The 14,293-nt window shown below is 34.4% G+C and overlaps 1 protein-coding gene across 1 annotated transcript in view; it reads left to right on the top strand.

Moving 5' to 3' along the window:
- The first annotated feature begins 590 nt into the window (after window positions 1–590).
- The window catches only part of LOC138698946 (trypsin-7-like), a 48,953-nt gene continuing 35,250 nt past the window's right edge, over window positions 591–14,293 (top strand). Inside the window, exons 1-2 of the mRNA XM_069825144.1 lie at window positions 591–655; window positions 11,468–11,574. Coding sequence (XP_069681245.1) covers window positions 610–655; window positions 11,468–11,574 — 153 coding nt within the window. The 5' untranslated portion in view covers window positions 591–609. The remainder of the gene's footprint in view (window positions 656–11,467; window positions 11,575–14,293) is intronic.

Below are 14,293 nucleotides of genomic sequence, written 5' to 3'. Positions count from 1 at the left end.
GTACCAATAGTCACCGAAGAGTTTGACTAGAATTTTCCTCACATCTTCTGTCCTCTCAACTTCTATGTTCAACAGGTGCACCATACTTCCTTATTTCATTAGGTCTCTTCCACTCAAACGCTCACCTTTCGTTCTGGTCCTTGATTAGCGTCCTCTACACTCACAATGCTACCAGATTCCACGACAATTGAAGAGCTCCCCTGAATAAGGATATAACCAACAAAACTATAATTATTCATGTTTCAGGAGAAAAGAAAATTGGTATTAGTATTAGTGTTTTCGGTCCGAGGTTCGCATGTTTAAGCCTGACCAATAGCAGTTGAAAGGAGATATTGGAAGATTAGGCAAAAGGGAGTTTAATTCTACTATTTATATTAACTGACAAAATTTCAAGAAATAGTAACAGAACAGATCACCATTCCTTATGCTCTTGGTGACGGAAATTGTATGACTGCTCACAGAGAGTCCTGTCGAGTGTCGATATCAATATCCCCTTCAAGAATACATTCTTTGTTAGTATATTCAGTGAAATAAAATTTAATGTTATCATTACTGGCGTTGGAGAATAACAAAAACTCTCTTTTTTCAGGTATACCATAGATATCGGATATGCTGCGGTTGATAACAGTAACACTACTGTACATCTGTTGTCTTGGTAGGTAGTATGGTTCATCCATATTAAAACGTAATATTAGCAATAATTTTAAAAGCTACTGTTTTTGTTTTATAGGCTAATTGCTATTTTAACCGTCTTGGATCACATAAAGATTTATGTACAAAGTAGTATAGCTTGAATTAATAGGATATTGAATACGTATAATCCAATGTATGCCAAGCCATGAATGTGCAAATTTGGAGATTTTGAGATAAGTGCATTACAGGACGTAGTTTAAAAATATGTATGTTTTGCCAAATCGGGGAATATTTATTTTCAAAATTAAGGTCAATATCGTAAGGATTTCTTTCATGAATGTACTTGTTTTACATGTTCAGCTATACTAAAGTAATTAATGTGTCACATTCATGTCCATTTTATTCGGATTTTGAATTTTAAATTGTGCTAAAACGCCAATGTGACACATTCGTGATTTTGGCATGTAATGTTAACAATGTCATTAGTAGACAGTAGATGCAGGATGGCTTATCGTTGAATGTAGGTACACATTTAGTATATGTTACATTTTTTTTTCATTCAGACCATTGGCTCAACAGATTTTAAACGTAAATAGACGACGTCAACATGCTGCTGTCTCTCCGTACAGTCAGAAGGAAAGGAAAATAACGTACGGTAAAGCACCCAAATAAGAAACAGGGCCTTAATAAGATATGCCTTGTTAACTTCTCCGGTATAATTTGTCATCTCTCGACAACTATGGTAAATCAATGTTTGTGCTTCTAAGGCAGTGATGTCAAAACAAGCGCATTTTTCTGACCTTGACGTCGTGCGCGGGCATCAAGCGCTAAGTATGGAAAGAGGAAATGTTGTGTATATGAATAAGCAGCCTATTGGATAAAGAAAACAGTAGTGCACAAACTTCAAACGGAACGTGAAATTTTATGTCGTTATTTTCATATGGTTTCTTTCTGTTTGATATTATATATATATATATATATATATATATATATATATATTGTCTGTAAAACAAAAGTACTAATACCAATTTCTTAATATTGCAGTTGTGTTTTAAATGTTAATAACATAATAAAGAGTTAAGAAGGAATATTCACATAAATTCCATAGTAGTACAACTACTATACTGTACTAAATGAACGAAACACATCATGCATAAAGACAGTGATATCCAAAAAAAAAAAAAAAGAAATTGAGTATGACATGATAAGTTGGAATTGATATTAATGGTACTTTTAGCCCTATAAAAGTAATTAATAAACTAATCAAAACAATATTATAGTACAAAGCAAAGTTACCTAGGTGCTGTATATGTTTTTTTAAGTGTAACTAATATTCCATAACAAAACTCTTATCGCATTATGCTTTTAAAGTGATATTGGTGAGTAACTTCCTATCATCAGAATATTAAATTATTTTCTCGAAATGTGCTGAAGCTATACAGCTGACATTTTTACAACACAGGGGAGTCCACATCTGTGGAGTAACGGTCAGCACGTCTGGCTGCGAAACCAGGTGGCCCGGGTTCGATTCCCGGTCGGGACAAGTTACCTGGTTGAGGTTTTTCCGGGGTTTTCCCTCAACCCAATATGAGCAAATGCTGGGTAACTTTCGGTGTTGGACCCCGGACTCATTTCACCGGCATTATCACCGTCATCTCATTCAGACGCTAAATAACCTAAGTTGTTGATAAAGCGTCGTAAAATAACCTACTAAAATAAAAATAAAAAATACAACACAGGGGCACGCATCTTTTGCTTATGATGTAACAGTAGTTGCTTTGTTAATTCATTTCCTTACAAACAATTTACATGCGAATATTTTCAAAATTTTCAATACACTACCTTCAGTAATACATATTTACGGTATATTAAATTTAAGAAAATATTCTGTAAGGCTACTAAATAAATAGGCCTAGATCTCAAAATGTCACTTTTCAATAAAAAATTGAGAAAATATTTCCTTTGAACAAAAAAGTCAAATTTGTGAACAATGAACATTAAAATTAAAATTTACATTCTTATAACGCACTTATACTTCTCAGACAAATCTAAAAATTAACATAGATACAGTTTTAAAAAGTTATCTTCCCTTTATCTATTGAATCAGTGCTGGCCATCCCTGAACATAGCTGGACCAACCGGCATTTACTACCTCTTTCGTCTGTCTCTTTCCTTTCCGCTGTACAGCGCTCAGGCTCTCCTGAGCTCTAAAGAGCGCACTTGCTCCAATGGGAACCAATTGGCATGACAGTTATAAGGCATCGTCTTCTTTGTCTAACCTCAGTTGAAAGTAAGCAACGAAGCTGAGAGCAAGAAAAGTAATTTTTCACATTTTGAACGTTTTACTTCTTTTTGTTGGGGAAGAGAACAGCAGGTAATGTAAGCTACAACAAATTTATTATTGATTTTATAAAATTACTAGAAAAATGTTGCATATAATAAGGTAGATTGCTTATAAGGAAGATAATAACTTATGACCTTGGGTAGCTATTTCATTTTTATTTATTCCGTTCCCTAATATGAGATATCTAGGGGTCCTATTGAGACATAGTATTTCTTATTTAGAACCCTCATTTGATATTATTATGATGCTCACCTTTGAGAGTATACGAAAAGCGTTAATTCTTCTCGTCGTGTCAGTTTGTCCGCCAGCAACTACACAAGGACCAATGAAAGATTAATTGAACTATTAATTAAAATTAATTACGAATTAGGTCAATCATTAATTATCCATTGTCCTCAATTATTCAATACAAAAATTACTAATTGAAATGATTAAGTTATCATTATTAATGACTAAAATTAAATATTCATTGAGATGACAATAATATCAATAGCTAAAGTCAATTAAAATCAGCTAGTTCGACAATATTTACCTTACTTAAGGATCAAAACATAAGTGCTTAATTCGTAAATATTAACTATACATTTCAAATAAAAATCTTGTGTATTTATTAAAACTATTAAATTTAATTGTGATTCCAGATTTGGAAAATTTCTTTCGACCTGTGTAAATATCGCCACTACAGCCAGTGCCAGCGTTTGTGGCGCGTATTCTTGAGTAAACAGCCAGTCAGTAAGCACTTAGCCAGTGCCAGCGTTTGTGGCGCGTGTTCTTGAGTAAAAAGCCAGTCAGTGAGCACTTATACTTCTCAGACAAATCTAAAAATTAACATAGATACAGTTTTAAAAAGTTATCTTCCCTTTATCTATTGAATCAGTGCTGGCCATCCCTGAACATAGCTGAGAATGGTAACACCCAACACGTCACATAAGCAATCTTCCAATCACAGTTGTCAGTCTTGTTGCCCACTGACTGCGTCAAAGGCAAGACACTCGCACTTTGCGTTTCTGGGATGTGTCCTTGAGTACACTGACCAGTCAGTGGACTGGTGGCATCTGTTGCCACTTCGGCTGAGAGTGGTACCACCTCCTAAACAAATATGACGTAAGCAATCTGAGAATCACAGTTGTCAGCTTCAATGCACACAGACTATGGCAAAGATAAGTTACTCGCTCTCAACGTTTCCATTTCTTATTTCACGCACCAGAAACGGTGGATTTGGTTATACCACAGTTAGACCTACAGAAGCAGCAGCAACAACCACTACCTCAAGAGCCGTAAGCCTCAACCAGTGGGTAGTTGCATGTAAAGTCATCCAGGGCAGGAAAAGGAGCTAACATAGTATCAGTTCTGATCAGAAAAAAAATGAGAGAGTTTAGATGAGGAAGATCAAAGAAAAGACGGAGCTCGCAAGAAATTGTTCAAAAAACAACAAAAATCACAGAAAAACTCAGCCCAAGAAGTACTGCTTGAATTCGTCCAGTGATGAAGAATCCGATGTGGAAATGGAATTAATTAACTCTAGTGACTCAGAAAATGGAGAAAATTATGATGATGGAGAGTGCTTGTTTTGCACTGAATTTTTTTTCAGAGGACACCAGGGCTCAGGGGGGAGAGAGATACAGTGTTCAAAATGTCGTCGTTGGGCACACGAAGACTGCAGCACTGATGATGAACATTTCGTTTGTCCAACTTGCTCCATACAGCGAAATAAGAATTCTGTGAATTAAAGGGGTTCGTAAAATAAGTGGAATCAACTTAAAATTAAAAGATGGAGATCAAAATTTAACATTCTATCATTTTTCTTTCTCTAGCAAAATATTAACGTTAGCAATAGTATCCTAAATAAGATTAATACATTCATGTCCGATTTGACCGACTTGTATTCTTTTCGTAAACCATCTTAATTTCAATTGGAAAATTGCCAAATAAACGACAGAATATCTGTTGAGAGGAGTTAGGTTACTGGTGCACTGACCTCTTCAATTTTAAAATGTTCCTGAATTTATTAAAGTATCTACATAACTTCACAATATTATATATTGCTTCAATTTTCAGCCAAATGATGATAATGTTTGTCCATGTTCAAAAATAAACTTAAATAACACACGTATCTATTATTTGGAACTCCTTTTCAAAACATCAGTATTTCCCAGTTTTACTTGTTTTTATAATTTAAAGTAATAATAAAAACTGACTAAAATTTGTATTGTCATTTCTAAAAATAGACGAAATGCTGTATGTATTCCACTCATTCAGATTTAAAATGTCTACTCCCATCCTCATTTATAAGAAGTTAAAAAAAGTATCTCTTATTTGGGTACTTTACCTTACTGTAGTACTGTAGTACATACCTTGCAAGTTCAGTTCTCGTCATCATTGATGCAATTACCAGCGTTGAAGTAAACGACGACATATTATCGTAAGTTGTCGAAGCTGAATCGTCTTCGCCTATAGCTTAAACTGTTTTTTCTATCGAGAACATTTCTGAAGAAAAAGTCTAAAATGGAGATCACTCAATTTCTTTAGAGGAATATTTGCACTGAGCTTCATGTTGCACGTGTCGTTTAGACCTGCTCAACTAAATGATGATGATGATGATGATGATGATGATGATGATGATGATGATGATGATGATGATGATTCCTCACATTTCATTTCAACGCATTTTCTGTGCGATGTACTGTTGCAATGTTTCTCTATAACCTGAGTTGTTCTGGTTTTTATTTCAATTTTACATACATTACACACGATATTGTCTTCGTTATTACATAAAATGTCACTCTCATATTTTTTAATTACATTTCGTATCTCTGACCGAATTTAACGTTTTGACTTCGACATTATGAATGGATCAGCACTACACTATTCAACTCGTTCTAAATACTTGAGCAGGATAACACAACTGCACACATTGCGTTGCATGTTACTATGAATGGACCGGGGTTCCTTCGTTCTGTACGCTGCTGTACTCGCCAGGTACACAAAAGACGGACGAAGCGGCACGTGCCATATACTCCGATACAAAACAACTCCACTTTTCCTTAAGTCATCCCGCATACACTCTCTGGTTATTAGAATATTTCAGATGTTTTAAAATAATTATAGCAATAGTTGCTTGAATGTTTTTGTACTATTGTAGGCCTAATATTATTAATGATCTCTATACATTTAATGTTTGTATTATAATATGCTCTGATTCTAATAATTAATTATTGGTGGATCTGAATGTGTATTTAATTAAATGTGTATGGTTGCCATACACATGGATGTGACAAAAACTGAATATAGGAAAAATAAAAATAAAATCTCAACATTAAAAAGGTTGTAATAATAAAAAAATAAGATTACAATAAAAAGTTCACGGCTAGAAATATTTCCTGAATTTTAAACCAGATTTGAATTTTTAACTTCGATTTTCTCGAAACTCGAAGCACATTCATGGTTTTGGCGTACGTGGAATGGTAAGTGAATGACAAATGTAGGCCTATGTGAATATAATTATGACATTCATACTCGCAAGAATATCAAATATAAATCCCTATTTTGCTATTACGCCTTTATCTATTTGTATTTAGAAAGTTGTCAAGGATACTAACATGATATTCTTAAATTTTGATACCCTTGTTTTATTGTTGGTTTTAAGACATACAAATATTAATGTTCCATGAATATTTACCGGGATTTTAGGGTAAACTATTATTCTGATATCAGTATAATATGAATTCCTGTTGCGTCAACAATATTTGGCAGTAATGTGATGTTATGAGAACATCGTTAAGCTAAATTATTGGTCGTATTACAGTGTTATTATCTGCATCAAGTTACGTTTCATAGAGTCAACTTGATCGCCTTTATACCAATAAGGGCAAATTTGTTTTAGTTCCTAATTTTGTTCCAAGCAAATAATCTTCCACTATTTTATAGTATTTTTATACGAAATTAGCTATAGATCTATACATTGTTGTAAATAAAATGGTAAACACATGGGAACCCAGAAACGTAAATCATATTGTAAAATACTACGATATTCTGCGTCTGGTAATGAATACCGAATTCTCTGTATTTGAAATATTACACAATTCTTAATATACAGAGTGACTAAGGATGGAAATTAAATGTTTTAGGGTCTGGAAGAATAACAATTCTGAAAAAAAGTCCTTATAAACTTGTGTCCAATTTTTAATGGGTATGACGATACAGCTGTTTGAATATTACGTATAAAAATTCTTGCAAATGGTATGAAGGAACGACAAAGTACTATGAGCTATGTTCCATAACGTGTCGTTCTTCTGAGATCGTGTGAGGGCACCACTGTTCATAATGTGTATAGAGAAACAGCTGTAGTTAACCTTTTCAGATCAGTTGCGCGCAAGTCTGAAACAGATGGCACGCACTCAGCACTCTGAACGATATGTGACTGCCATTGTGTTCTTACGCTGTTAGATATTTTTTTACTTGGTTATTTAACGACGTTTTCCAACTAATATGTTATTTAGCGTCGATGGGATTGGTGATAGAGAGATGGAATTTGGCGAAATGAGACCAAGAAATCACCATAGATTAACTGACATTCGCCTTACGGTTGGGGAAAACATCGAAAAAACCCAACGACTTAATCAGTCCAAACGGGGATCGAACCCGCGCCCGAGCGCAACTGCAGAAAGCAGAAAAGCGCCTTAACCGACTACGCTACGCCGGTGGCTCTGTTGGGCATTAAAAGTGTTTCTAACAGGACTTACTTATGGTTTTTAAGGAACCCGAAAGTTCCTTACCGCCCTCACATAAGCCCGACATCGGTCACTATACTGAGCAAGATTAATCCACTCTTTATCACCATATCCCACCTCCCTCAAATTCATTTTAATATTACACTCTCATCTACGTCTCGGCCTCACAAAAGGTCTTTTTCCCTCCGGCCTCCCAACTAAGCATTTCTGGATTCACCCATATGTGCTACATGCTCTGCCCATCTCAAACGTCCTGATTTATTGTTCCCAATTATGTCAGGTGAAGAATAAAATACGTAGAGTTCTGCATTGTGTAACTTTCTCCATTCTCCTGGAACTTCATCCCTCTTAGCCCCAAATATTTTCCTAAGAACCTTATTCTCAAAGCCCCTTAATCTCTCTTCTTCTTTCAAAGTGAGAGCCCAATTTTCACAAGCATACAGAACAACCGGTAATATAACTGTTTTATAAATTCTAACTTTCAGATTTTTTGACAGCAGACTAGATGACAGAAGCTTCTCAGCCGAATAATAACAGGCATTCTCCCATATTTATTCTGCGTTTAATTTCCTCCCGAGTGTCATTTATATTTGTTACTATTGCTCCAAGATATTTTAGAAAAACTCTCATCTAGAGCTGCAGCTTCAAAGAATGACATGTCTCATAACTCATTATTTTACCAAATGAAGAAGTGTAAGAAGGTGATGACATAGGTGTAAAACACGGTTTGCTATGCTATACAGAAGCCAACAGGTGTTCACCGAGGAACAAGTGTTTCAATTAGTTGATTATATTATTAAATATTCTAATATTAACTGTGTATGACTTACACAGATACACGTCAAATAGCATTTGATTATGCTCTTCATTTAGTTTGCAACTACTATACTGAAGCATGAGATAATAACAGAATTGCTGGCATTGACTGGCTTTAGGGCATAATGAAGCTACATGACAACTCAGAATGAGAAATCCTGAGAACACCGGTTTGTTAAGAACTTCCTCTACAATGTCACGCTTAACTTATGTGGAATTCTACAGATATAGTAGCCGTAGGAAGAAATGACACCGAGGAACATATGTTTTGTTAACATAATATGCAACAAAGGAAATCAAAGTTCTCGGTTTTGTACAAGTCGGAGAAGTAAATGGACAATATCAGATTTACGTGGAGTTTTCGACAAACGTGGGACTTTACATATTCTGAAAGTGAAGACTGCAGTAAAACAGAGAAAAATGATATCGTCACAAAATTCACACAACCGGAGAATTCAGGGGGAAATATTCGTACTATGACAATGGAACACTTTGATGTGGACTTCAGTAGTTTTAAAGGAAAAAATTAGTGTTCTTTACATAATATATTTGAACGATAATTAGTTCATTTATAGATGATTTGGACATTGTTCAAAAGTGCTATATACCTGCTCGAAGATAGCTCATACTTGAGTCAGTTTTAAACATTTATAAGAGTTAGTTGTGACCAAATTTACGTTTCAGATATATGTAATTTCTACAAATACAAAATTCGAAGGTGTTTATTAAACAATGTCTTATAATGCTGTGCCATTTAAAGTTCGAAAAATTGATCAATGATATGCATAAAATAGGTAAATAGAAACGAAGTACAATTTTGCCTCCTATCCCCATATTGATTTATAGTTTCTGTTTATAAAGTCATGTATTTCGATGAAAACCCAGCATTTTCCAATATTTTCTCTTTCCGCCTTTCTCTTACCTTCCTCATTAGATACATGCATCTAAATATTGCTTATGATAATACAGTTTTGTTAACAGGAGAGGAGACGATACTAAGATACATGCTACTTTGGCCGTAAGCAGTACGGCATGAAGGTAATTTTATTGTAAATAAGATGAAGATATTGCTTATCAGAAGAAAAATAAAGAAGGTAAACGTGCGAATTCTAAATGATGCAGTAGAACAAGAGGACGACTTCAAATACATGAAGTATACTGTAAGCACTGCTCCCAGAAAAACAAAAGGAGGATAGCAACGGCAAAGGAAGCTTTTATAGAAAACTGTATATCTTCTGCGCAGTTTTGGAAAAAAAAAAGAACTAAGGAGGAGACTAGTGAAGCGCTTTGCATGGAGTTTGGCATTATATTAAATAGAAAAATGGAGATTACGACTAAGTGAATAGAAACGATTAGAATCATTTGAAATTTGGATAAGGAGAAGAATGTAGCGTGTGAAATGGACAGATAGAATAAGAAACGAAGCTGTGGTAAAAAGTGTGGGTGAAGAAAGAACAATGCTGCAAGTGATCAGGAAGAGAAAACGCAATTGACGCACTTGCTAAGAAGAAACTGCCTACTCAAAGTGCACTGAAAGGAATGGTGAACGGAAGAAAATTTCGCCGCGGAAGAAGATATCAGATTGTAGATAACATTGAGATACATGAATCGTATGCGGAGACTAGGAGGAAAGTGTAAAATAGGAAAGATTGGAGAATAGGCATACTGAGATTGCAGTGAAAGACCTGCTCTTGGGCAGAGTGCTATGAATGAATGATCAATTATATTTCTTCTCATTTCTTTCTCCAATTTTTCAAACTCACCAGCTTGCAGAAGAATCCTTGCATTCAATTTTCTAATACTAATTCTTTTCTTCTCTCGGCTGGGATGCGTCATAATGTGTCCCCCAATATTCCCTTACCAAATGTAAGAATTGGGGAATAGTTTACTTCCGGCGTCTTATACTCCGTCTATATGTAAAAGATAGGAGACGTACTGATATAATGTTGACCACGATGAGTCTTTTCAAGTTAAAATCTCGCTTCGACCCATTGTCTGCTTGTTTTGTTTTTTAAGATTTTCCCAAGTATAATGAGAATGGCAGGTAAAATCCCGTGACTAATGTCTCCAAATACAATTTTGTTATTACCAAGTCAATCGACGTAAGATAATCTACCATTTAATGTAGCGTCTTTAAATAACAAATAAATAAATAAATAAATAAATAAACAAATAAATAAATAAATAAATAAATAAATAAATAAATAAATAAATAATGTATTTCACTATTGCATCCGATATTATCTTGGTTGTACTGAGGCCTAACACGCTTTTCCATTTCAGTTACATTACGACTATACTGTAAATAAAGCATACACTAGTATGGTCTTTTTTTTTTGGATTAATTGTTCGTGCTAGCCAAAAGTAACAAACATCCAGAGATTTGTACGATTATAACTACGGCTTGTATTATGATATCTACAATCTTTTCACGTCGTAATGTAAACAACATTCGTTTCTTCATTCCACCGCATGCATTCTTTTCTTAGGCAGGGTATGACATTCATAGGTAAAATGACCACATGAGTCGCTTAGAATTAAACTGCACATTATCTAAAAGCTGATTTCTCCGAAAAAAAAATTAAGGCATATAAATTTCAGTTTAACACCAAATGAGCAGTTTATCACATTCCCTGCAATATTCTGTACTGAAACATACTTTAATCCCATTTTTTATAGTTAGGAGAGAGCGCAGTTTGATTTCAGGCGACTCATATATAATATATAAAGTAGTTCCAAACCTTCGAAATATTTTTTTCCTGAAACGTATGAATTGAACACGCAAAGTCATTTTCACAAAAATTTAATTAATGTATATGAAATATTAGCGAATATTCTATTCAAAAAGCTAATAATAATTGTAGAGATATATGGTTTTGGTATTATTTGGTGTGTAGATATTCAGAAAAGACTCTTGTGTTATTAAATACCTAGTATTTTACAGGTCACTGCAAGCACGAACATAATACAGGGAAGGATTGTAGAAACATATGTAACCATTTAAGGATAGTCGGAGGGTGTCCGGCGAAAATTAAGGATCATCCGTATCAGGTATTATAATCTTACCATTTCTGGTGGTATTGCTTTTCTGCACATAAGTATGAACAGAGGCATTGTTATACAATAAAAGGCTAGAAATGCAAAGAACTTGAATTTTAATCCAAGATAAAGGCTATGAATTGCTTGTGCTTCTCTTGTCTTTATACATCCTGTGTCACACTAATAAAAAAACTAACTTTGTCAAAACAGGACGCAACTAACTAAAAACGTTCAACCTCTTCATTTTCTTGTACTGTTTCAAGGGACTCAGCGTGCCATGCTATGATCAGTTTAACTTTGTCACAATGAAATGCTATTGACAAATATAATTCAGTCTTCTTCTTCTCTTTACTGTTTTAAGGGATTCGGTGTACAATTCTAGTAATAATGAACATTTTTTCTATTTTTTCTCTTGCTGCGAAATAAAAGTAGGTGAATATTACTAACATGTGAGATCTAAATCTGAATTTAAAATCCAATTTTCCCCATTATGTACCATTTTCCAGGGAAAGTGAATTGCAATTTTTATGAAAACTTGTTTTTTTTATACATTTTGATTACACAACTTTTAACAGTACATCACTTCGGAATATGCAGTATATTACTCTTGCGTATTAATTATTAGGTACAGTACCTACCTTGTTGACTAGTTTCAGCCTGTTGTGGGCTATTCTCAGAACTGGTTGGTCCTGGTCTTTGCGCCTTTTGTTTGCGTTTTCTGTGGTAGTGTGTTTGTATAGTATAATGTGGAGTCAAAATGTGTATGCGTTCTGAAACTGAGTTGTGTGTTGAGAATTTCATGTGTATGTTGTTTTGTGTGCCTGTATATTTCGTATTCTAGTATGTTTAGTTTCTGGTTTTTCGGTTGAATATGTAAAATGTTCATGTCTGTGTATATATTGCTGTAGGTATGGTTGGAATTCGTGATGTGTTGTGCGTATGTGGAAGTGTTTTGTAATTTGGTCATGGCTGTGATGTGTTCTTTGTAATGTGTTTGAAATGATTTGCCTATCTGTCCTAAGTAGAAGTTGTCGCCGGTGATGCATTTGAGTTTGTATATGTCTGTGTGATTGTCTTTGTTTATTTGTGTGTTGAGATGCTTTTTTAGAGAGCTTTTAATTCAGTATGCAGTGTTGTAATTTAAATTCTTGAATGAGATTGCAATTGTGCTGCTTAGCGGATGAATTCTACTGACGGAGGAATTGAATATTAAGAATAAAGCTCTCCTCCGGAGATCTCCGGAACTACCGTAGGTAATATAGAGAGTACATGGAGGGATGCGGAGCTCCGGAGACAAGCGACAATAGAGAGATCGAATTCTCAAGGACGACCGGCAGGCCGACCCAACGACGAGACTGTCGGTAATTTGTCAGTAGGCACTGAAGCGGGTATCCGACACATGCAAATTTTTTCATTCTGTTTAAATTGGAAAGATTTTTGTCAAGATGATTATTATTAAAATTGTTTACAATTTACATTATCGCTACATTAAATTTTGTGTATTATTATTATTATTATTATTATTATTATTATTATTATTATTATTATTATTATTATTATTATTATTATTAATCACTTTAACTTCGACTGACCAAAAGAGTTCAAATTTTCTTTCTCTGTAACAGTCTTAAGAGATGCAATGTGTCATGCTAATAAATATTTTAACACAAGACAACGCATCTGACCAAAATACCTGGTTCTCTACTTTCACTTGTACTCTGTTAAGCGATGCCGTAGGCCAAGCTAATAATCAGTTTAACTTCGTCTCATGAAGATACAACTGATCAAAAGACTTCAAAATTTTCCTTCTTTTGTTCTGTCTCAAAATACAGTATGTCGTATGCCTTTCTAATAATCAGTTTGACATCGTCACAAGACGTTGCAACTGACCAAAAAACTTCAATACTTTCCTTCTATTGTACTATTTTAAGAGATGCCGTATGCAGTACTATTAATCAGTTTGACTTCATCACAAGGGGCTGTAACTGACCAAAATTCTTCAATATTTTCCTCCCATTGTACTTTCTTGAGGGATACCGTATGTAATGCTAATAATAATTTTAACTTTATCGCAAGAGGTTGCAAGTGACGAAAAGCTTATGTATTTTCTTTCTATTGCATTGGTTTAAGAGATGTCGTATGCCTAGCTAATAAACAGTTTTGTTTCGTTACAAAACGATGGAACTGATCTAAATGCTTCGCTATCCTTCTTCTAATGTAATGTTAATAGATGTCGTATGCCTATGTAATAATCAATTTTCCTTCGTCACAAGAGGCTGCAATTGAACAGACAACTTCAATATTTTCCTTATAATGTACTGTCTTAAGTGATACCGTATGCAATGCTAATAATTAGTTTTACTTCGTCACTAGAGGATGCAACTGAGCAGAAGTCTTCAGTATTTTCTTCATATTGTACTGCCTTAATGGACGTTGTATGAAATGCTAATATTCAGTTTGATTTCGTCACATGAGGATGCAACTTACCAAAAGATTTGAATATTTTCCTTCTATTGTATTTCTGAAGAGATTTTGTATGACTTGCTAATAATCTGTTTGACTTCGTCTCTAGAGGACGCAACTGGCCAAAAGCCTTCAATATTATCCTTCTATTGTAATGTCTTAAGAGATGACGTATGTCGTCCAAATAATCAGTTTGACTTCTTCAAAAGAGGATCCGACAGACCAAAAGTTTTCATTCTTTTTCTGTTGTATATGTCGAGAGATGTCA

This window comes from Periplaneta americana, chromosome 4 (genome assembly GCF_040183065.1).
Source record: "Periplaneta americana isolate PAMFEO1 chromosome 4, P.americana_PAMFEO1_priV1, whole genome shotgun sequence".
Classification (NCBI taxonomy): Eukaryota; Metazoa; Arthropoda; class Insecta; order Blattodea; family Blattidae; genus Periplaneta; species Periplaneta americana.
This window is presented reverse-complemented; position numbering and strand designations above follow the sequence as displayed.